A 24,853-nucleotide genomic window follows, 5' to 3' on the forward strand; every position below is an offset into this window, starting at 1 on the left:
ATAATGTGTAATAGCTCGAGGGTGTTTCAGACCAATTATCCAAAATAAATTCTATCTTTCTGATTAATGGGTGGATAATTGAATTTATAAAGATTACTTGAAGAGGAGGGAATGTGTATGCCTAAGTATTTGAGTTTTTGAGTAACTAAGCGGAAGTTTGATATAGCTCTAGCTTGATCTGGGCTCATTGTTATATTTGAAACGGAGAGAATCTCAGATTTATGAAAGTTAATCTCGTACCCTGCGAAGGTGCCGTAACTCTTAATTTTATCGAAAATTGTAAGAATAGATTTTTCCGGGTGTGTGACCATTTACATCATATCAACGGTGAATAGCGCTAATTTGTACATTTCTGAGCAAATTTGTATGCCCGAGTAATTAGAATTTTCTCTGTGAGTTATAGCTAATGGTTCCAATGCTATTGCAAAAATTAACTTTTGGCCATTTCTAAGGCTAGGGGAGTTTCAGAGTTCACAGCCTTGTCATGCAAGTCTCTTCTTTTTCATGAGGATAAGGCAGTTCTTCGGAGAAAACCCTCCTTCCTTCCTAAAGTGGTGTCCCGATTACACATTATTGGGGATATTGTCATCCCTGCCCTGACCAAGATGTCTGTCTTAAAAAGATGGGGTTTCTCTTCGTTTGTCTGGATGTGGTCACAGCTTTGCATACTTAGGTGCATAGGGCCCGAGATGTGCCCAAGATTAGGGATCTTTTGGTCCTTTATGATGTGCACAAGAGGGGCTAGCCAGCCTCTATGGTGACTATTGCTCAGTAGATTATGGCTGTAATTCATCAGGCTCTAGCACGGTAGCCTGTTCTGGAGAATCTTTGGGCTCAATCCACAAGGTCGGTGACTTCTTCCTGGGCGGTGTGGCATGGCTTCTCGACTGAGCAGCTGTTGGGTGGCTACCTGGTCTTTGCTTCACACTTTTACACTGTTCTACAGGTTCCATGTGTTTGCATCTAGGGATGTCCGTTTTGCAAGAAAGTTCCTTTTTGCACTTTTTTATTTTTTTTTATTTTAATATTTCTTAAGATATAATATGGTTAACAATGGATTGTAATATCATAGTTAAATTGAATAAACTACTAGAGTGGTTATAATTAACAACAAAAAAATATCAAATTTACAAATTTTTACTAAAGAAAAGAAGAAAAAGAAAAAAGCAGAGAGAGGGGGGGATTGGGGAGAGAAAGGAGGAGCAACCTCATTGTAAGAGTAATCGTAATTAGCATGAGTTAATATCAACTGAAGAGATGGAGGTTGAACTCGTTAATTGTGATACTTTCCCTGCATCTTGAAATGCAAACCAGAGACGCCACATGGCATTATAATCTGCAAACTTGACAGCTAAGAAAAAAGTTTTCATCCATTATTCTATAGAATTCTATTCTTTCAAGCCATTCTTTGATGGATGGTGGTGTAGAAGACTTCCAATGGATCTGTATCACAGCTTTGGCAGCTATGAGATATTTCAAAATTGATTTTTTTAAAGCTGGAGATTGGAGCGTTCGTTTTATTTAGTAACCAAAAGGCAGGATCATCAGGGAGTTTATCTTTCAAAATATCAGTTGAAATTGCTATGACCTTAATCGAAAAAGGCCGAAGAATTGTACATTTACACCATATATGTAGAAGTGTGCTTGGAGCCTCCTGACATCTCCAACAAACATTCGAAACCCCTTGGTAAATTCTTGCTAATTGGGCCGACCATCTATACCATAGTGAGTTTCTATGACTGATATACTAATAGAGTATGCATGAGTGGATTCAAAAATGATTGGTCAATCTGTTGCTTAAAATTGTGTATTTAAATCCTGTTCCCAATTTCTGATAAATTTGGGTAAGGAGTTATATAAATTTTCAATAAGAAGTGTATATAAAATTCAAAGGCTGTGAGATCTCTTGTGAAACAAAAATGTAAAAAAAAAAACACCTTTTACCTTGGTCAAGAAAAAAAGACCTGTAATCCAGGCAAAGTTGTCTGCAGAAAAAAAAAATTGCCAACATGCCATTCTACACGCGCAGGGGCAAAGAAAGAATGAGGCCTTCTCCTTTCTCTACTAGTGTGAATTCTGCAACTGTCACTGAGGCATCTTTTTGTAAGGTCAGTCGTGACCAAGCAATACCTTGTCATTCGGTGTCCAAATACTTTTACGTGTAAAAGCCGAGCTGGAAGAAAACAGAAAGGCATTAGAGGAAAATGTATGTTCAGATTCAGGAATTACACAAATCCCTGAGGACAGTCTATTCACAAGTGCTATGTGTAATCCTGAACATTCTGATAGTGTACACATAAAGAAGGCCCCTTTCAGCAGTTCTGATGTGTGCATGAACAGCCAGAGTGTAGCCAGTGGTACACCAATTGAGGATGCCACTTTGGAATTGCAACAGGATGAGGGGGATATTTGTGTAGCCGATGAGGGCGCTAATGAGAATGTTGATGATGTTTGTGTAAGTCCTGCACTGGTGGAAGCAATTCTGGCACGTGATAAGAAGACCATTGTCATGCCTGGACATAAGACCAAAAAATCCACTTGTGTGTGGAATTATTTTTACCCAAATCCTGACAACAGTTGTCTAGCCATTTGTAGCGTTTGTAAAGCCACAGTAATGTAAGCATGGATGTCTAAATACACATGTGTATGTATTACCTTCCACTTTGTTGCTGTTTCATCAAGTGTTTGTAATCTGCACTGTACAGAACTAGATTATAATTTTGTGGGAATTGGGGCTGATTCGAAGCTCACTGATGAACTCGCTTTTTGCTGGGAATTACAATGGCTCTTTAGTGCATTGTCTGGCACCCTCGATTGGTGTGGGTCTGATAAAAGCACGCATTCGGTGGGGGGGCTCAGCGCTTGTTGCCATGTATTAGCTGTAGAATTACCTCTTCTATCCAAGAAACACGTGGAGCGATCAAATGAATCATAACTGGTTTCATGATCCAAGGACAATTCCATCTTGCACCATTTTTGTTTTCTGCCACTGCTGTGTACCAACGTGTCCTAGATGTCCTAAGAACTGCCGTGTGTTTGACTCATTGCTCTGTCGCTTACCATCCAGCCAGGTCGCTGCAGTATTTGTTCGAAAGTGTATGAAAATATTGTGACCTGTGAGGTGGTCAAAATTGACTGCAGATGACTTGAAGTTAGTGTTATTGAGGTTAATAATAATATAGGAACAAAAAAATAGCAACATTCTGTGATATTTTTCTAATAAATACAGATCCAAAACACTTGAGGGTGGTTTTGCTCAGTCCTCAGAAGCCATTCCTTTAGGATAGGCGTCTCAGTTGCTGCAGGATGGTCCGGGGTTCTCCCAGGAGCCTGTTTGCATGAGTAATTTGGAAAGGTCTGCGCAGGGGTTGACCAGAGTATCTAATTCCCTTGAAAAATTGTTCCATTCTAGTATGGCAGGTGAATGACGTAAATGCTTGGGTCTGTCTATTGCCCAGGAGTTAGTAGATTCGGACACGGATCCATCCGAATTGGGAGATGGTGATGTTCTATAGGATTCTGACTATGAGGACTTGCCCACAGGTTAGGAGGATATGTCCAATAGACAGGGCATTGAGGACCTTATCCTGGCAGTGCGACAGGTTCTTAACATTTCGGATGATGAACAATCTGTATCGCAGACCTCCATGTTTAAAAGGGCAAAGAAAAGAACGTTTTTCTTCCCTCCTTCTGCACTGTTGGAAATTTGAAAGCCTGATAATAATTTTCAGATTCCCAGACGATACAAACTTTTCTACCCCTTTCCAGATTCGGAAGTAGGATCATGGGAGACTCATCCCAGTATCGATGCTCCTATTGCACACTTGGCGAAGTCTACTGTTTTTCCGTTGCCGACTGCAGCGTCGCTTAAAGACAGTACTGACTAAAAGTGTGAAGCGATTTTGAAATTTATTTAGCGTCTGGGCTGTCGTTGCGCCCGGTGATGGCGGAGGAGGCTTGGGTCATTAAAAATGGACCACTCAAAGTCCAGCATGCGTTCGAGATGAAAACACTAGATGTCTCCTATTAGATGAGACCATCCTTCCCATTGATGAAATGGTTTGAATGGCATGTCTACGTGACTGAGGGGGGAGTGCTCCGGTAAATAACCCTTCTCCTCTCCCTGCTAATGGTGGTCCTTTGCCAACAGATGCGCCCCGGCAGAGTGTTTTTAATTGGGTCCTCTAAGACTTAGACCAAGTCTGGTGGGTTAGTTTAAGATTCCACAGTAGACTGAATACTGTACATTGTATAATGTCTGTAACCTGCATATGCTATGTTGGTGTGTTCAAACTCTCCCCTCCCCCCACCCCCCTCTCCCTTCCCTTTTTTTTTTCTTCTTTCTGTATCCCCCGTTTTACCTAACAATTCTCAATAAAAACGATTAATGTAAAAAAAAAAATAATAAAAAAAAAATGGACCACTACCTTTCATGCAGGAATTCAGTCTGGCGTAGCTAGAACTGAGTTGACTCCTCTGGCAGAGCATATTAAAGATGCTGCTGACTTTTTATGGGATGCAGGTCAGGGGTTGTCAAAACTTCTTCCTTAGATGTGACAGCTAGGTGCACGTTGTGGTTAAGCTCTTTGGAGGCGGATGTTGATTCCAAGAGAGCTTTGAAATCTGTCCCATATGACTGAGCGGCTTTGTTTGGTTTTCCATTGGACATATTAATCACTCAGGCCACTGGGGGGAAGAGTGCTCTTCTTCCGGTAGCTGCGCCAAAAGCAAAAGGGAGGCGTTTTCGCTCCTTTCGGTTTGTCAGTTGCTCTAGAGGTGGTTCTTCCAGAAGCTAAGCCCCGGTTACAAGGAGAGGGGGGGCAAAGAGGCAGACAGACCTGGACAGGACATCGCCCTACCCCTATGCCAGCAGACAAACAAGCAGCTTGACTTCCTGCATCTTCCGCCGGGGGCACCGGTGGTGGCAGCACACAGACTGCTCTTTCAGGAGCGGTGACTCGGGTCCTCCACAGACGCCTAGGTAAAAGGCATAGAGTCTAAGGGATACATCTTGGACCTAGTGGGGGCACCTCCACAGCGTTTCATGACTACGCATTTTCCAAGGGAGTAAGAGAAAAGACAGGCTTTGTAGGGGTCAGTACAGTCACTTTGGGATGCTGGGGTGATTGTTCCAGCTCTGTTGGGGCAGAGAGGTCAAGGCTTTTATGCTCACCTTTTTCTGGTGCAGAAAGTGGATCGGTCCTTCAGACCCATTCTAAACCTGAATGACTCCCAACACCTGCTTACGGATACACAGCTTTTGAATGTAGTCCATCAGATCTGTGATAAATTCCATGAAGAAAGGCGAGTACTTTGCATCCTTGGATATCAAGGATGCTTACCTACACATTTCGATATGAACAGGTCATTAAAGTCTCTTGCGGTTTGCTGGTCTGGATCATTGTCAGTTCAGGGCTCTCCTATTCTGTTTGGCCACCACACCGTAGTGTTCACAAAGGTAATGGCTATAATGGCAGCTCAGCTGCATTTACAGGGGTGACTATTTTATCTTACCTAGACGACCTACTGATCAAGGTGTAGTCAGTACCTCTGCTTCAGTCACATCTGCAGCTGACCAGGGACATTCTGCAGGAACACTGGTGGTCATCAACTACAAAAAATCCAGTTGAATACCAACCCAACGTATGGTGTTCCTGGGATTATTGTCAAACACAAATTGCCAGGGTTTTTCTCCCTTCAGACAAAGTGTGGAAGATCCGGCGGCAGTTTTAAAGATCTTTTATCTCTAAATTGCATCTCGGTACTTCAGTGTATGAAGTTTCTGGGTCACATGGTTTCCTCGTTTGAGGCTCTGCAGTTTGCTCGTTTTCATTCACGTAAGTTCCACCGGGAGATTCTGGCAAAGTGGTCAAGGTCGGACCCCCGCTTAGAAAGGCAGGTGTTTCGGTTGTCACAGACAACACGCCTGTCTCTTCTCTGGTGGCTGAGGAGAGAGATCCTAACACATGGGTGTCCCACATCAAGAAAGGATTGGACTGTGTTAACGACTGATGCCAGCTTGTTGGGGTGGGGTGCAGTCACTCTTCACCTCAGATTGCAAGGGACTTGGATGCCGGAGGAAGCACGGTTACCCATAAATGTTCTGAAACTACGGGCAGTATTCAATGATCTAGTTCAGGCACAGTCCTTCCTGGCACGTCGGCCGATCTGAATAAAGTCCAACAATGCTATTGTGAATGCTTACATAAATCATCTAGGAGGAACAAGGCTTGCCATGAAGGAAGTGTCAAAGATCATGAAATGGGCGGAATAACAGGTTCCTGCAATCTCAGCGGTGCTCATTCCGGGGGTGGACAACTGGGAGGCTGACTACTTAAGTCGGCATGCCCTTCACCCAGGCGAATGGTCGGTTCATTCAGAGACTGTTTTCTCAAATAGTCCTCCTTTGGGATCGGCCAGAAATGGACATGATGGCCTTGTGGCACAACTGCAAGGCAGAAAGGTATTGTGCCAGGTCAAGACCCTCAGGCGTTCTTAGTGGACGCTATGATGGTACACTGGAACTTCAAGTTGGTGTACCTTTACCCTCCACTTCCGATGCTGTTGCGGATCTTGCAGAAAGGGAGAGGCAAAAGGGTTCCAGTGATTCTACTGGCATCAGATTGGCCGAGAAGAGCGTGGTACTCAGATCTTCTAGACCTATCGCTGGATCGCCCTTGGCGTCTACCTCTCATTAAGGATATTCTCAGTCAAGGTCCATTCTTTCATCAGGACCTAGACTGATTGGCTTGGAGGTTGAATCCTTGATCAAAGAAAGGATTTTCGGAGAGAGTGGTAAAAACAGTCATCATCCACCATTTATCATTGCATTTGGAAAGTATATATATATATATATATATATATATATATATATATATATATATATATATATATATATATATATATGTTGGTGTGATAAGATCAAAATGTCTGCTAATTCTTTTCGTTTAGCCAGGGTGTTGGCGATGGTCTGGACAAGAGATTGTGGTTGTCATCCAGGTAGCGGCGTTGGTGTGTTTTCAAAAACGTATCGCTCTGTTACCAGAGGTGTAGACGTTTCTACAGGATGTACAACCGCCTTTTGTACCGTCAGGTGCTCCGTGGGACCTAGTCTTAATCCTTTAGGCACTTCAAAAGTCTCCCTTTGAATTTTTTTTGAGTCTGTTTCTTTTAAACTTCTTTCGTTGAAAGTTACCTTTTTGCTGGCCCATTGCTTCGGCCAGACGGGTTTTGGAGTTGGCAGCCCTGTCATGTCGGGCTCCTCTTCTGATTTTCCATGACTATCGTGTGGATCTTAGAAGTAAGCCTTTGTTTCAACCAACGGTGGTCTTGAGGTTTCGCATTAATCAGGATATTGTTCTGCCGGTTCTTCCTCAGGATTCGCTGGCGCCTGATCAGGAATCAATCTCTTTAGATGTGAACAGAGCTTTGAGGATTTATGTGGACCGTACAGCTTCGGTTTGGAAGACTGATAGCCTTCTAGTCCTGTGACGATTGCAAGCGTGGCTGGCCGGCCACAAAGCAGATAGTGGCTAGAAGGATCACTGCTACTAACCGGCAGGCGTACATTCTGGTTCCTAAAGATCTGACAGCTCATTCCATGAGGTCGGTTAGCGCCTCTTGGGTGGCGCGGCATGGAGCCTCGACTGAGCAGTTGTGTAGGGCAGCTACTTGGTCTTCTGTTCATACATTCACCAGGTTTTATTGTTTTCACATCTTTGCTTCAATAGACGCAAGTTTTGGCTGTAAAGTTTTACGTACCACTCATTCTGAGCATTCCCAATCACAACTCTTGTGAAAGTGAAAAATAGGATTTTTGTACTTACTGTGAAATATCTTTCTCTGAACATGAGTTTGGGACACTGCACTCCCACCCTTAGTTCTGACACTTCTGTTGGTTGTGTTTTCGCCCTCTCTTGTGGCTTGGTTAGTAAATAAACTGAGCTCTTCCTGTGGAGGGGGCATAGAGGGGAGGGGAGCAGGCTAGAATTTTTTTTTTTAAGTGCCATTACTCCCCCAGTGCCCTCTATACCCCCAAAAGCAGTGTCCCCCAACTCGTGTTTAGAGAGAGATTTTACGGTAAGTACAAAAATCCTATTTTTTATTTTTTTTTTGTAGCGGAAATAAAACCTATTTCAGAATTGTAGCATGTTTAAACTAGGGATGAAAAAGGCTGTAATATAAAAATGAAGATGTTTTATTACACAATACACGTTGAAAGCTATCTTTTATATTCACACCCCCACCGTTCTTATTACATTAATGTGTTGCCTTGTATTGAATTATATTTTATGTGTACACATAAAATGTGCAATGAAAAGAAACCTGTTACGTTGAGAATTTATATCTCCTGCTTCTATGTAAAAATAAACCATTAGTGTGCTTTGTTCTGTGCAAAGCCAAAAATTCACAAATGCACAGCACTTGATGACCTATAAATGTGCACTAAATACATTGAACCGATATGAAAATATATGTAAAATTCATAAATATATATAATATATATGAAAATTCTTTTATGATGACAAAAAATTATTTGTGTAGGTTTGTGCGCGTATATAGAAGTAATGTCATTTTGGAACTCATCCTTGAAAATAAGCTCTGGTGATGTAAATATATATAATATCATATACCCCTTCTTTAATTTTTATTCCTGGTATATATTCTTTGTGACGATAATTACTTTCTCTTTGTGACAGATTGTCCTTTACTTTTATGTTTACAAATGCTATTTACCAGTTATGACTTTCCAACATATTTAATGCTGACAGAGGTCTTGCTGAGGGCAGTTGGTGCTACTTGAAGTCATGTCATTTTCCTTTGCAATGCATGCAGATGGATAAAAAGTCATCATGCTTCATTGAAAACTGCTTACATCAGATATAATTATACTGCACATTGTGATTTGTTGGTGCCACTGAAATACTAGTGTTGCTCAATGTGGGTGCCACCTATAAGATAAGATGAATATTTTTGGTGGTTCTATTAAAATAAAGCTTATTGACTGTAACATTATCACAAATATTTTAGTATGTGTTTGGAATTTTGTTCCCTTTTGTTATCCATGTTGAAATTTCTGTAGGTTTACTACTTTTTTATAGTCATGGTAATTTTTTTGTTTTGTTTGATGTGGATCTGTTTATATATGTAAATTTCTTAAGTGTACATAATTCTGAAAACTACGCACCACATTAACCAAAAGTGGGTTATTTTGATACTGGAACAAAACCACTATTCTTGTAACTACATGTTGTTGTGTTCCTTTAGAGGCTTCTAGCATCTGATGCCAGTCATTGATGTAACATGCAGACGGATAAAATAATGTCGTGACAGTAGCGGCATGACAGTTCTGCTGGGTATTGCAGTGAACGCGCGTCATACACTGATATATATATATATATATATATATATATATATATATATTGTTAATATAGGGGGTTGAAAATAATGAAATTGTCTCCTTCAGACTGAAGAGGTGCGTTACATCTCCTAGCAAGTAATGTTGCGTATCTCTGCCCATGACCTTTTATCAAGATTTTTCAAGCATTTTGTTTTTGTAATGTAGTGGTATAATACTGAAATAAAAGATAGTAATACATTGTTATTAAGTGACATTTGTTTGTATATTTCTCTAGTGATGTGCATGGACGCAAAGATAAATTTTGACACCAATGCGGCATATCGCCAAAAGGGAATTTTTGATTTGCGAGACTGGTCACAGGAAGATGAGCGAGACCAACAAGCTGCAAAAGCAGACCTCAACTACATCGGCCTGGATGGAAATATCGGATGTCTTGGTAGGTCATTAATTCTCATGTTATTTCTTCTTCATGGTATTCTATTTACATTCCAGAAATGTTTGTCTTAAGTTGATCTTTTTCTCCACCATTCTATTGTCTCTCTCAAATGTGTTAGCCAGATGTAGAGGACTTGGATAATGAACAAGGCATGTCAAAATGATATAGACCTGGCGTCAGCCATTGTGAATAGAAGAGGTCAGTGGTGCAGCTTCCCCTGACACTGCCTGTAGCAAGCGCTTTTGTTTGGTAAAACTGTTGTCATGCAAAATGTGAGAAACAATTGCAGCTACAACACATGAATTCAGAGCAGTTTATTTGTCTAACCACCTGTCCTTTCCTTGAAGGGAAGACCTGTAATTTCTATAGATAAAATTGCAGTGTTTACTCTTTAATGGATCTTCACATTAAGTAAGGTAAGGGGGCTGGAGGTAGGCATGGAGCATATAGGTAACACCATGCCATACTATTGTGCTGAATTGGTGGGCTTGGAGTATGTGGCATACACATTTAATCTAGAGATTGGCTTGAACAAGCTTGCGGTAAGGCTGGCTACACACTACAGAACCTTCTGACCACAGTGTTATCTACATCAATTTTGACAACGACTGGAGGGGGATAGAAAAAAAATGTCCTGATCGGCCTGCCGATTCATGTATACACACTGTACATGTTTTAAAAAAAATGTACCCTCAGATCTGTACTCTTCAACTACCATAACGGTCGGCTGGAAAGATTAGGACTCTGTAAACTCTATGGAGATCCTGATCATGAATGCATACACACTGCAGGATTGGAAAGATGTTGTTCCATAACTGAATGAGATTAATAGTTCTGCTGAACAATCAAATCAAATGATGGTTGGGGCTTTGGAGCAACTATCGATTATCATCTAAGTGTACACACTAATGCAATATCGGGCTGAACGGTCATTTTTGCCAGATAATTGGCTTGAAACACTCTAGTGTGTACCCAGCCTAAGCATTTTACGTTTAGGATACCACACAGGGCTCTCTGGCTAGATTGTGGCTTTATGAAGGTCGTCATCGGTAGTGGAAGATGACTTACATTATTATTTTACAAGTTTATTTTTTATGTTTTATGCTTTCACATTAGTTTAGGACACAGATTACCTTTTTTTTTTTTTTTCCTGCATCCGTAAACTGACTTTAAATATTTAACACACAACATTGCAGCTTCATCTTGCATATCCGTCACCGCCAGTTGCTGTTTTTTAAATTGGTCAATACCAGTCGTGGATCTCGATAGAAGAAAGATAAAATGGTGTTGCAAACCAGCCATGGCATGTTCTGTAATGTACCATTAACGCCATGCTGGCAATAATAAACAATGAAAACCCTGAATGACCGAGAACTGCAAGTGTAATTGTAACTTTTGCTCAGACTAAAGATGCTGCAATGCATAATATAAATTATCTCCAATCCTTCACCAGCTCCAACAGTTTCCTCCTACAGTCCAAATACATATTAATAGGTAAACAGTCTGCTGACAGAATTAAACCAAGTGTTTTGCTAGAGAGTTTAGATTGTAAGCTCCAATGGGGCAGCAGCTGATGTGGATGAGTAAATATTCAATCTACAGAGCTACATAATATGGTGGTGCTATATAAATAAAATATATTAATAGTTTAAAGCTTATGCATGGTACACTAAATTACCTGCTCTCTTCTGAGCGCATGGGAGTGCAAAAGGACGCTTTTGTATTTGGTGCTGAAAGTGATCGTATCATTCCACCACTCGCATGACCGGTTCACTATAATGACACTATGCTCACCTGCTAGGTCAGGGTTACACAAACAGCAATTCTGATTGGTTAAACTGAGAAACATTTACTTGCATTGTTGTCATATTAGCGTCAGAAAGTAAATAACAATAAATATAATTAGCAGTTATGTGTGCCTTTTAATGTATAAAGCTATCTACTTAGAAAAGCACAGCGTTCGTAAGTGCTCCATTGCTCTTGTGTTGACAGGTTGAGGTGAAGGAGGAATGTTCCTCCTCTGTCAACTCTGAAGGAGTTGCATACAGCGTTTTCTGAGCCTAATTGCACACGTGTAACATGACATGAGCACATCTCCTTCACTTCAACCCGTTGGCATGGCAGCGAATTAAGCGCTGTTTTTCTAGCTTGAAAAGAGTCAGTCTAATGCGCCTGTGTGGCATCACCCAGAGAATAAGATTAGTCAGTTCTAGAGAAAAAAAGCAAAAAAAAAGCTTTAAAACGTGTATCCTAAAATGTCATTATACGATTTAAGCTTTTTGATGTGATTTATATGTGAAACAAGTAATTGTTTCTTTATTTTCAGTAATTATATCAGTCATTTACAGTATGTGCCCATTGTACAATGTTTATTGTTAATGTTTTGTGTTTGCAGGCACTGTACATACAATCTGTTTCATAAATTACATTAATCCACTATTTTTTAATTCTGTTAAAAGATTGCAGAAACATACAAGTGTCACTTTTCCTGCCGTTGTATATCATCATCATCATCATCACCATTTATTTATATAGCGCCACTAATTCCGCAGCGCTGTACAGAGAACTCACTCACATCAATCCCTGCCCCATTGGGCGTACAGTCTAAATTACCTAACATACACACACTCACACACGGAGACAGACAGACTAGGGTCAATTTGTTAGCAGCCAATTAACCTACCAGTATGTTTTTGGAGTGTGGGAGGAAACCGGAGTACCCGGAGGAAACACACGCAAACATGGGGAGAACATACAAACTCCACACAGATAAGGCCATGGTCGGGAATTGAACTCATGACCCCAGTGCTGTAAGCAGAAGTGCTAACCACTACGCCACCGTACTGCCCCTATATATATATCTTTCATCTTTCTTCAGTATTTCCTTATTTTTATTGTAACCTCATTAAAATATGATCTATGCTGTAGGTATTTTTTTTTTTTTTTTATCCTGGTGGATTATCACAGTGGAGAAAATGAGAATTTTTTTTTATTATTGGATGCTCATTCACTGTACCTGTCTCATTTTATTTAATCAGAACATACATTTGGGCGTATCTTATATTGTTATATTTATTTTGATCTACATGTCTTTAGCAACTTGATGCAAAGCCCTTTGGTATTGTTTAGAAGATCTACAGATAAATCCAGCTTCACTTAAACTATACCTGTCATGCAATTTTGAAAATCTAACATTAATAGTACAGCTGAATATACTTCTAACTGCAATGTAAAATTATTAATGTACATAGGGCAAAAATCTGCTATAAAACTGCCCCCTCCCTGTAATAAATGCCTTAAGCATTAATTAAATTAGCTGTTTGTGAGGGCAGATGTTCCTGTGACACTGAGGTCATGTGGTTGTTCAGAGCCAATGTACTGAAAGCTGCTGCTTGATGATGTCACAGGGTGTTTCTCAGAAGGAGAGTAGGCACGTCCCTACCAGTACGTCTGATAATTAAATTCACATACCTATTAGTTCTTATGGCCCAAATGGCTAACTTCATGCAATATAAGAAATTCTACAGCTGTCACACACAGTAAATGCAATGTGTTTAGCTATGATATTTCTGTTTAATGTGAAGGTGACCTATGTGGTTTAACTGTGTGCAGTGATTTAAATGTCGACTATATCTGATGCACATTATGTCTATGGCAATGATTCCGGGGAAACCTTGATGACTTGGCATAAACATTCCCTTAATCTACTAAATAGTGTCCATTAAGTATTACACTACATATACATTTGTTTGTCTTCTGTTTAGAAAGTGCTGCATTCCTTACTACTCTGCAATGGAGAGATGATGCTAACACCTTGTTACACTATGCATAACAATATAACAGGATAAATAGGGAAGTCTTCACAATCTAAAAGGGAATACGGGAATTATATACCAATACCAATATAAAGTAGTGGTTCTCAACACCTGTCACATCACCAGACTGAATGTGCCAGTAATAAGCCAATCTTTTAAAATGAGTTAAATATGTGCAGTGGGGATTATATGTGAATTGTATATATGTAATTCACTTTGTTGTCCAGATTTATTTCTAATAATCATAATTTTGGTTTTATTTATTACAGTATTAACATTAATCTATCTCAATAAAATGAACCGCGTGGCATATATGCAGGCAGGTGTGTCGCATCACTAAAGAGGTTCTGAAACACTAATTCAATTGTTCCACATAAACAACTAATTTAGCATGTGCCCTGCCTATTGCAACTGATGAATCCTATTAGTTTACTCTTATCTAATACATGATTCCCTCTAATCTAGATCACACACGTACAGAGAGATTATGTAGAAAGGGCTACATAGTATCACAAACCGCTTCAAAGTATCGGGGATCATTTTTTTTTTGTTTCTCCTGTCTTTAGATTGCAATTGCTATATAATTGCCTGCACCAAGACACTTTTCTTTACTGTCGCCTGAAAAGCCAATATTAGTGCAGACGGTGTCTGAACCAGGCATGTAGATCAGTAACATGTCTTTAGGTTACACTAGTGAGAGCCAAAATGCTGTATCACATGGCCCATAATTGTAAAGATAAGGCTGAACACACGCAGTACACACATCATAAAATAAGTATAGCTAAGATATTTACAACTTAAGTATTTTTTAATTGTGGCGAAATGAGCAAAACATTTAAAACCTGCCCATCTGGTTTTGTCTTGGGACAGAACATATTCACATATGTTCCAAGAATACCGTGAAATGTTCTTTCCGTATCTTGCAGTGAATGGTGCTGGCCTGGCTATGGCAACCATGGATATAATAAAGCTGCATGGGGGAACTCCTGCAAACTTCTTAGATGTTGGTGGTGGTGCCACTGTCCACCAAGTAACAGAAGCGTTTAGACTCATCACGTCCGATAAAAAGGTACCTTTTCTTCAAAACATCAGCACTGCCATGTTGGTTGATTTAATTGTCTAACTCTAAAATATCACTTTTATGATGGATTTGTCTCCATCCCCCTCCCCTTTCCTACCTCTGTCTGTCTGGTTTCTGTATTTCTCTTTTTTATTTAATTGTAATGCTTGCTTTGTGTTGTCTATTTAATTTTATTTTCTTTATTCTGTTATGTGCAAAATCTTCAATAAAAACCTACCAAGTAAAAAAAAAAAAAAAAAACAGACCAAAAAATAAACATCAGCACTTACCGTTCTACATCTTACTACATTAGCTTTATGTTTGTGAAACTCTCTAAGTCTGGCTTATTATGTATTTATTATTGATGTTATGGGTTTAATAATTCCATATTGTCTGAGACATTCATTTTTATCCCAGTTTGAAGCAAGTTTCAGAGAACAAAATGATTGTGCTCTGTGTTCAGCACAATAGGATATTTAGTATTAAGTGACTTTCAGTTATGTGGCGTGTAATACGTCTGTTTCACAGCTACACATCATTTCAGAAGTTGTATTTCTCTTTGTTTGTTTTGTTTCTATAAACATTTAGCAAACTAGTTGTGTGAATGCAAAACTATTAAGCAATGGGAGTCAAATCTCATAACATTAACACTGAGGAAAAGACGTCTGAATTAAAATATCTCAGAATATGTTTCTCAACCGTGGAGAAAATAAAGGTAACTGAACTATGAGTAGTAAGTGTGTAGCACTGACATATGATGAATCACTAAGGAAATATAGAACTAGCTTATACTGATATATATTGTAGGTTACAGTAGCTTTGATTTAGCACACATTATAACATTTCAACAAATCCTTGGTCCAAAGCAACATATTCATTTTAGATCCTCACATATGGGTATTTTTCAGTGGAAATTTGTTAGGATAGAAACATTCTAAAATCGAACCTTAAATTGAAAGTTCACTTGTGTTCTACAAAGTTAGCTATCATTTAGTATAATCTACATAAACATAAATAGTAAACTAAAAATGAGCAGTTTTCTGGAACAGCTGTAGAATTGGATATCTATAATTTGGTTGAGCCCATCTCTACAGCCTAATTGGCTGTTTAGTCCCACTTTTTAAGTCGCAGATCTAACATGCCCGATGTGCAGAGAGTGACTGCTGTCACAAGCACGAATGTAATTAACACTGATGCGTAAGCGATTTTTAGTTTAATGTATTTGTTTAATTAGGTCACTTGAATGTATAAATAGATTTTGAAATAAGGCTCATACATCCATGTTAAATCTTTTCTTGTAATGTATGTAAGCTCTGTGTCTGCGGCATTCTGTTTCAACGTTGATGCAAGCATAGATTCTATGGGGCAGGTTCAGTTAGCAGCGAGGTGCCTCGATGTCCGGCTGTGCACATTGCCGGCTAATATGATACAGGAATCTCTGCTCAACTATGGGATGTGAGGGGAGATCTTAGTAAAAACTCCAACGCATTATGTTTCTTCCTTGCGCTAAATTGAATCTGTTGAATCTGATTTTTGCTTCTCAAAAAAGTAAATGTAAGCAGTGTACAGCAAAAAAACAAAGTATTTTGTTTTTGGCTAACGCTTATCGATTGTCTCAGACATAACCTCAGTACACCCCTCTGGTAGAGAATGGAGGTGCACTTTCACTGACAACTACAGTATTTTCCAATCTGACAAGGAGATCTGTATTGTTCCTTATTTCTGCAATATAAAGGGTTAGTACTGAGAATTTTATAACACTTATATATTTTTCAATGCAGGTTCTGGCTATCCTGGTTAATATTTTTGGTGGTATTATGAGATGTGATGTAATTGCACAAGGCATCATAATGGCTGTAAAGGATCTGGAACTAAGGATACCTATTGTAGTCCGTTTACAAGGTAAATAATCACAATTAATCCTGTACGTTTTTTGTTATGTTTTCAGGAGACATAGCATGTTTATTTTTTAAATAAGATTATTGTCAAGGTTCCTGAGCAAGTAAATCTAGACTCTGCTGAAGAACTTATTATATCCCACAGAAAAGGGTTCTTAACTGCCTGGAAGATAGTTTAATATTATCTTGAAGGATATGTGTAATAAGTTGTTAGGAAGGCAACAAATAAATAACTAAATATCTTGGCCTGGCGAAAGGTCGGATTTAACATTTATTTTGTATGTTCTACAGTTGGAACCTGGCGTAAAATGCACTTTTTTATTCTTTTGAAGCATAAAAAATAGTTATCACTCTTCATTGATACAAGTCTTCATCCTGCATTTGCAGATACTGCATTCACTTTGAAATGCAACGTCTTTATAAATGACACTGACCATTTGCAGGTGTGTTTCCATATAGATTTTTTTCTTGTGATTTTTATCCATAATGCTTGTATTTATGTCTATAGACTGGGAAGACCATAGAAGGTATAGAATAGGAGCGAGAAAGTGAGGACAGAGATTAATTGGAGGGGTGATAGTTTGGGGATACAACAGAAATAACAGGAAGGCAGAAAGAGGAGTCCTGTGCATAGTGATAAGCTGCCAATAAGATTTATGAACACAAAGAGGAATTGGGGGGTGGTTTTGTGAAATCGTTTAAAAAAAATACACAACAAAAAACTCATTAGATCTCCTTTTTTTCCAAACCAAACACTTATTTCCAAGTCTCATTTCTACATATTACCACCTGTGAGATTACTTTATTTTTTTTCTCAGAGTCCACCTTTTACAAATGATATTTTCCTGCATATTGAACTTCCAGCTCTGGATTTGCACTTTCTGCACTATAAATTCAGTATCATTTAGAATGTTTTTTGTTGTAAATATTTTGTGGATGTTATAATGATCTCTTTACCAAGCTGCATATTGGGGTCCCATCCTGGTCAAGCTGTATTCCCACCATGAACCTGAATTTCATTAACAGCATCTATGGCTTTCAGTAAAACATGTATGTAGATTTAGGCTATTACATGGATATGCATTTTTCTTGTATTACATTTCTTTTATGGTATTTTGAGCATGTTTATACTTCACAATAGAGGAGAATTGGTGTCCCTCTTTAGCCTTATCCAAGCTGTTTCTGTTTGCTTTCTCCAGGTACAAGGGTTGATGATGCCAAAGCACTGATAACAGCCAGTGGTCTGAAAATTCTTGCGTGTGATGATCTGGATGAAGCTGCAAAAATGGTAAATATTGCAATGTATTTTTTTTATCTGCTGAAGCTGGCTACCCGGATTGAAACACATGCTGCTTTGTAGAATGCCTACTTTGTAATTGGGGTTTTGAAAAGTAAGTCCTTCCACTCAGAAGACACCAGTACAAATGTAATAGTAGTCACTGTCCATAACTATTACTATTTATTTATTATTTTTAATTTTTATTTATAGGGCGTCGTAAAGTGTCCGCAGCATCGTACAGGGTACAAACAATAGGGCAGTACAAGGTAGAACAGTATGGTACAGTAAACACTATAACTCTGGTAGCTCAAACCACAACTAATAAGGGTGAACGAGGAATATTCAGCACAAGCTGGAAACCTGTGCTCAAGAGTGAGGGCAGCTAGCAGGTTAGCAGAGAAAAGCAAGATTGGTGTTGGTGGACAAAAAGCCTAAAGTGAAGGCTGGCAGAAAGTCTACTGAAGGCTGCATTAAGTGGCTATCCTGAGCATGGTGCTTGGTATTCCCATTTCACATAGCCTGACTGATCTGTTAGTGTAGCTGGAGAGCAAAGTTAAGTGGTGGAAACAGGAGGATAGAAGGCCCTGGTCAAAGGAGCTTACAGTCTAAAGGGAAGGGCAGACATACTGAAGACAAAAGGGGTGAAATGGGGACAAGTTCGCATGGAGAGAGAGAGGTGGAGAAAGAGGAAGGGGGAAGAAGGGATGAGAGGTGGTAGAGGTAATCAACAAGGTGAGGTAGTTCAGCGGATGATTGATAGATGGGTTTTTAATACCAGTTGCACAGATTGGGGATGTTCTGATAGAACGAGGAAGATCGTTCCAATGGTGGGAGGCAGCGCGGGAGAAGTTTTGGATACATGAGTGGGATGAGGGGAGGAGAGGCGACGATCATTGGGCGATTGAAGCTGGCAGGATGGAGTGTGATTAGAGATGAGGCTGGAGATGTAGGGAGCAGTAGAGTTGGCGAGGGCCTTGTATGTTAGTGTGAGAAGCTTAAAAAGGGGAAGGGGAACCAGTATAAAGTTAAGTAGAGAGGGGAGACAGATGTATATCATAACAGAGCATCTTTTATTTTTATTTTTTTAACATCCAGGCAGGAATTGGTTTAAACATAAAGTATCAGAAATTATATCAGTGAAACCCAATCCTTGCTGGCTCCACAGTACAAATTCAGTGCAGTTTGTTTCATCACAGATTTCGGTTGGCACAGAATGCAGTTACATTTTATGTACCTTCACACTGGCACTATTGATTGCAGAGTTTTTCCATCCAAAAAATATGCTGCTCAAAAGCTTTTATACCGTCACATCATTACATTTAATTGGAAATGTTGTTTTCCTGTCACACAAGTGCTTAAAGCTCCTTCGCTGGTAAACAGACGTTACCTTATCCAACAATTGAGATATACAAGATATAAAGCTGTATTCATACAAGAACATTTCATTTTATTTTTTTTAAATGAATGTTAAATGAATAGACCTTTCTTAAATTTGGCTAAGGACTTCAATCTTTTCAATCCTTTCAGAGAAAGATTTGTCTTTGCTTTTATAATTAATGGATGAAATTGATCTCTGTGTGTGTGTGAGAGAATTTAGACTGTAGCGGGCAGATTTAATTTCTTAAATATCCGCACGATGAAGACACCTCGTGCCGATTAATTTTTTTTTCTATTATATATTTTTTTTTATTTTTTTTTACTGAAGTAACACGGATTTCTTCTCGCGCCCCATAGAGGTGTGAGAAAAAATCTGCATTACTTTCTACCGCAATGTTGGTAATAATTTGCATCCGCAATATTCTTAGGGATATATATTTTCAAAGCATAATTGTAAATTTGACAAATAAGCAATATAACAAGAAACTACATGTAAACTTAAATTTCTGCGATTGTAAATAATATGTAAGTCTTTTTTTTGTAGCCCAAAGTTCTCATAGCCAAGATTCTGTAATGTATAGTGCCCTACTTTTTGCGCCATGAGGAGTGTACATGCCCGGAATATACACCCACTTAACCTGTGACTTTCTTGTATCTGAGAATAACCGTGTTGCAGCATAAAAATAACCCTGATAACCATTCTTTTGTGATGAGAAATAATCATCGATATTGTGTGTGTATATTTTTCAATGTACTCTATATTTATATATGTTTCCAAAGTCAAATGTTCTTTCTTTTAAAGAAGTAAAAGGCTGATAGACTTCAAAGTGTATTGTACTTAATGCATGGACTGAGCTTTTCCTCCTGAGCACGGTGACAGTGGGATGGATCTATATGTGGGTACCCTGCTGTGCAGACATGACCAAGAGAGTGGAAATAAATGTACAGATTAAGAAACTTCATTTATCAAAGGACATTTAGAGTATTGAGGTGTATGATGTGATTTAAAAAGCCTTTCAGTCATACAAAGGTCAATATATTATCCTTCCTCCTATTTCTGCATTGGGGTATTATTGGAAAAAGAATTGTTCAGGAGCAGAAGATGTTCGTATTTTATGGAGTTTTTGTATCAATCTCTGATATACTGCATTATAGCATTGTACCAACAGGAGTGTATATGAATATAGATGTTAGTTAAAGTGCTTTGGCTTTTACTTAACTAGTTCTCGATCACAAACGCCTTAAATGGGCAGCCCAGGTTTCAATGAAGCCTTGTAAAACAGTGCATAATAATGGAGGTGGATTGGGTCCCCCCTCCTTCTAGTGCTGCCAGTGACTACCTCTGTTTCCAGTGCTGTCATTTTTTTGTCTAACAAAAAGTCATTGATTGCAATGATTTATGTCAGGCACCCATCATTTAATATTAACTGTAATATAGGGTAAAATATGCACAATTTGATCACTGGAGGTATCTTTGTATTAGAGTAGGATGAGGGAGAGAATGGGTGTCTGTGTGATGGAGCATGATGGGAAGCTCCATGTCCCACTCCCCTAGTACCTAGTAATTAATGCACATTAGAATATGTTCACCAGACTGGAATAATGTGCTGGTCCAAAAACTTATTTGAGTCAGTTACTTTCACTGCTATAATAATCACCTATTTGCTGCCTAAGACAATAAACAATAATTGAAATGCACTTGCAGAGGTAATGAAATGCTCTTTATTGTTAATCGTTATCCACTGACCTAGCCCCACATTGCAATTAATAGGCCTCAAACGACCCCAGCATTAAATGAAAGGTCCTATCACCCCATCTGAAATGAATAAGTCCTATTATTAAACTAAATACCACACCATCACCCTGCAAACAAATTATTAGCACCCACCATTAACTTATTAGACCACCGCTCACCCTCGTTACATTGACACCCCCATCCCTTTTTTGGTTACATTAAGACAACCCCCCCCCTTTCCCCTCATTACATTCCGACAACCCCCCTCCCCCCTTACACTTCTTCCGGTAGCGTTGTGTTGGAGACACAGACTCTTCTGTCTGCACACATGGGATATTGTGCATGCCCCATGAGATATCTCAGTGATGGCACACACAGGGGAGGGACGAACGAATCTTGCAATCCACGTCTGCATAATTGTGGCTGTTCTTGGAGGAGGGGCCAGCCACCAAGGACATAATGGTGGCTGTTCTTAGAAGAGGGGCCAGCCACCAAGGACCAAATTTGCACCCGACACCTTCTTAATCTGGCTCTGGGGCAGCTGCTTAATGGTTGCTCTATGCTTGGGTGTAGTAGGAGCAGTGTTACTCTCAGTCCCGAGTCAAACCATAGAAAGAGGAGAGAGGTTGGTGATGCTGAGAGTTCAGGAGAGGATAAATAAATGTGTGTATCATCCACATAGAGATGATGCTGAAATCCAAAGGAGCTTATTAGTTTTTCAAGAGAAGTGGTGTAGATAGAGAATAGCAGAGGACCTAGGACTGAGCCTTGTGGTACTCTAACTGATAAAAGAAGCAGAGTGGAGGTTATTCCAGAGAAATTAACACTAAAAGAGAGATTAAATAGGTAGGATGAGAACCAGGATAGGACCGTGTCTTGAAGACCTAGGGATTGTAGCATATCTATGAGGAGAGAGTGGTCAACATGTCGAATGCAGCAGAGAGATCCAGGAGACTTAGGAGAGTAATCACCTTTTAGTTTTATCTGTGATCAGATCATTGACAACCTTGGTCAGCGCAGTCTCTGTGGAGTGTTGAGAGCGAAAGCCTGATTGAAGAGGATCCAATAGGTTGTTTGCAGAAAGGAAACGTGTGAGGCGAGTATAGGCAATTTTCTCAAGTTTGCGCTGAAATCATTAGAGGTACAAATGACGTTCTGCTTTATGGGAGAGTTTTTGTAGGTTTCATATTACTTTAGTGTGCCGCAGTTGACAACGAAGTCTACACAGAGTATGAAGAGTCTCTGGAGCCACTTGATCAAGTGCAGTTGCTAGGTTATGGTGAAAATTAGGAACTGCCATATCAGGGGGGGGACAATGTAGAAATTAGAGAGAGAACATGTTTGAGAGAGGTGGAAAACTGTTGAAAATCAATAGAGTTAATATCCCTGCGGGTATGAGAAGGCTTGTAAGAGTTTGACAGCAGGGAGGTAAAAGAACTGGGAGTCAGTGAGTAACTAATAAGGTAATGATCCGAGAGGGGAAGAGGAGTGTTAAGGAAATTAGAAACTGAGTGTTGTCTAGAGAAAACAAGATCAAGATCCTGATGAGTAGCAGATTCAATCCACTGGGAGAGGAGGTTGGCGAGAGCAGTTTTGAAGCAGCGTTGGAAAGTGGATTAGCAATAGGGATGTTGAAATCACCCATGATGATGGTGGAGATGTCAGAAGATAAGAAGTGAGGGAGCCATGCAGAAAAATGTTCAAGAAGTTGTTGGTGGGGTCCAGGGGGGCGACAGATCACAGCGATACGTATTGAGAATGGGTTACAAATCGTAACAGTATCTACTGCCAAAGATGTGAGGGATGGGATATTTGGTAGAACTGTGAATGTGCACTGTGGGGAGAGAAGTAGTCCAACCCCATCTCCTTGTCTGCCTCCATGTGAAAGAGCTGCAGGTGAGGTAGTATCTGATTGTGTGAACCATTTTTCTGTTGCCAGAAGGTTGAGGTTGTTTGAGAGAAAGAGGTCGTGCACGGAGGTAAGTTTGTTACAAACAGAGTGTGCACTCCAAAGGGCACATTTAAAGGACTTTGAAAGAGATGGGAGACAGGTGATGTGTTTGAGGTTTGCTGGATTTCGGTAGCGTTCATATATGTGTGTAGGAGAAGTGAGGGGGACCTGGATTGGGTGATATGTCACCAGCTAATAGAAGCAGGGAGGAAGAAAGATAGGAAAGATGATTGTAAGATGTGTTTCTGGCAACAGGGTGAAGCCATTATAGCTATTGAATTTAAATAAAACAACAGTACATGAGTGTTCACTAGAGGTGAGTGAAGTAATGAAGGGGCAATGTGGACAGAGGTGTATGTTGCAGGTAGGGTGAAGGAGAATATAGTTCTGAAGATAATGCCATGAAAGGAAAGCAAGAAAAATAATTTAGCAAACATTGGTATTTAGAAGGCAAATAGCAACAAATGCAGGAACTAAAAGAATTACCTAGTTGTGATGTCTCTTGTACAGTCAGAAGTAGCAGAGTAAAGATGCAGCAGATGTAGATTATTTCAAGAGGTCTTCAATTGTTGTTCAATGTTTGTTCAACTGTCTTGTTTAACTGTATTTCCTAAACACTTTGTGAGAAAAACACGATGTAGAAAACACACGTCTGCCCCCCACATACGTCTCCCCCAGATGTGACGTGATATCTCTTGGCAGATACAATAACCCATGTCATTCTCATCATGCCATCATCATCAGTTATTTTATATAGTGCCACTAATTCCGCAGCACTGTACAGAGAACTCACTCACATCAGTCCCTGCCCCAATAGAGCTTACAGTCTAAACACACACACACACACACACACACACATACACACACACACACACACACACACACGTCAATTTTGATAGCAGCCAATTAACCTGCTAGTATGTTTTTGGATTATATAATTTTTCTCAATAGTTCCTACAAGGTTAGATTTCTGCATTTAATGTTACTCCTTTGTTTGAAATACCCTGGAGTGTGTGTAAAATGTTATATACTTAATATAAATAGAAATATATATGGGGTTCTTAACTTGTGTTGTAGCGGTGGGTACACCTTTTCATATCTGGTGGGAATGTCCTAAATTACGTGACTTTTGGTGCAGTGTTAATGCTCACACTTTAACTATATTGGCAATGGTAACCCCACACTAATCTTTTTGGCTCTTACAAAAGACCGAAATCCCAATTTCCCAGTACAAAAACATCTCTTCTAATTAAGATAATGCTTCTAATCTAATCTCTTCTAATTCTAATGCTGCCAAAGCTGTGATTTTACTTTATCCACTCCTCTGTCGATAAAGGAATGGTTCACCAGGATAGAATATTATCGAAGCATGGAAGAAATCATTCTCTCCTTAAACAACACATTTGATCATTACTGTGCTACGTGGAGCAGTTGGTTGAACTTCACTGACTCTGCTCTGTATAATTCAGTACAAATTTCTTTATCTTAAATTGTTTGATTATTAAATGGGTTTAGGTCTGACTATGTTGGACCCTAGGACTGGGCTGCTATGGCCTCGGATCTTGAGCTATCCCTACCACACTCATCCCTTCTTCCCTTATATTTCACCCCCACTTATGTATGCCCAAATGCTCTTAGCACTTATGATAGATAGTGGATATCTTGCTGTAGCCGACTTTGAATTATTTTCACTACCTGAAGTTCACTGCAGCTCGTTCTAATAGGTGATAGGTGTAATTATCAGTTATCAAAGTTGAGTTATTCATTCCAAACTTCTAAGTATATTTTAATCTTTAGGGACTAGTTTATATGATATTCTCTTATCATTGAATGAGATGTCTGTTTCAATGTTTTCCACTTATTATGATTTTGTTTTGTATGCTACATGAATGGCTTTCAATAAAAAGTTATTTTGCAGAAAAAGAAAAGAGAAATATATAA

General features: G+C 39.4%; 1 protein-coding gene across 1 annotated transcript in view; it reads left to right on the forward strand.

Annotated features, from left to right (window-relative positions):
- Positions 1–24,853, forward strand: part of SUCLA2 (succinate-CoA ligase ADP-forming subunit beta) — a 68,080-nt gene that overhangs the window by 37,521 nt on the left and 5,706 nt on the right. Inside the window, exons 7-10 of the mRNA XM_075199702.1 lie at positions 9,636–9,797; positions 14,539–14,681; positions 16,454–16,574; positions 17,770–17,858. Of these exons, the coding sequence (XP_075055803.1) occupies positions 9,636–9,797; positions 14,539–14,681; positions 16,454–16,574; positions 17,770–17,858 (515 nt within the window). The remainder of the gene's footprint in view (positions 1–9,635; positions 9,798–14,538; positions 14,682–16,453; positions 16,575–17,769; positions 17,859–24,853) is intronic.

Source organism: Mixophyes fleayi, chromosome 2 (genome assembly GCF_038048845.1).
Source record: "Mixophyes fleayi isolate aMixFle1 chromosome 2, aMixFle1.hap1, whole genome shotgun sequence".
Lineage (NCBI taxonomy): Eukaryota > Metazoa > Chordata > Amphibia > Anura > Limnodynastidae > Mixophyes > Mixophyes fleayi.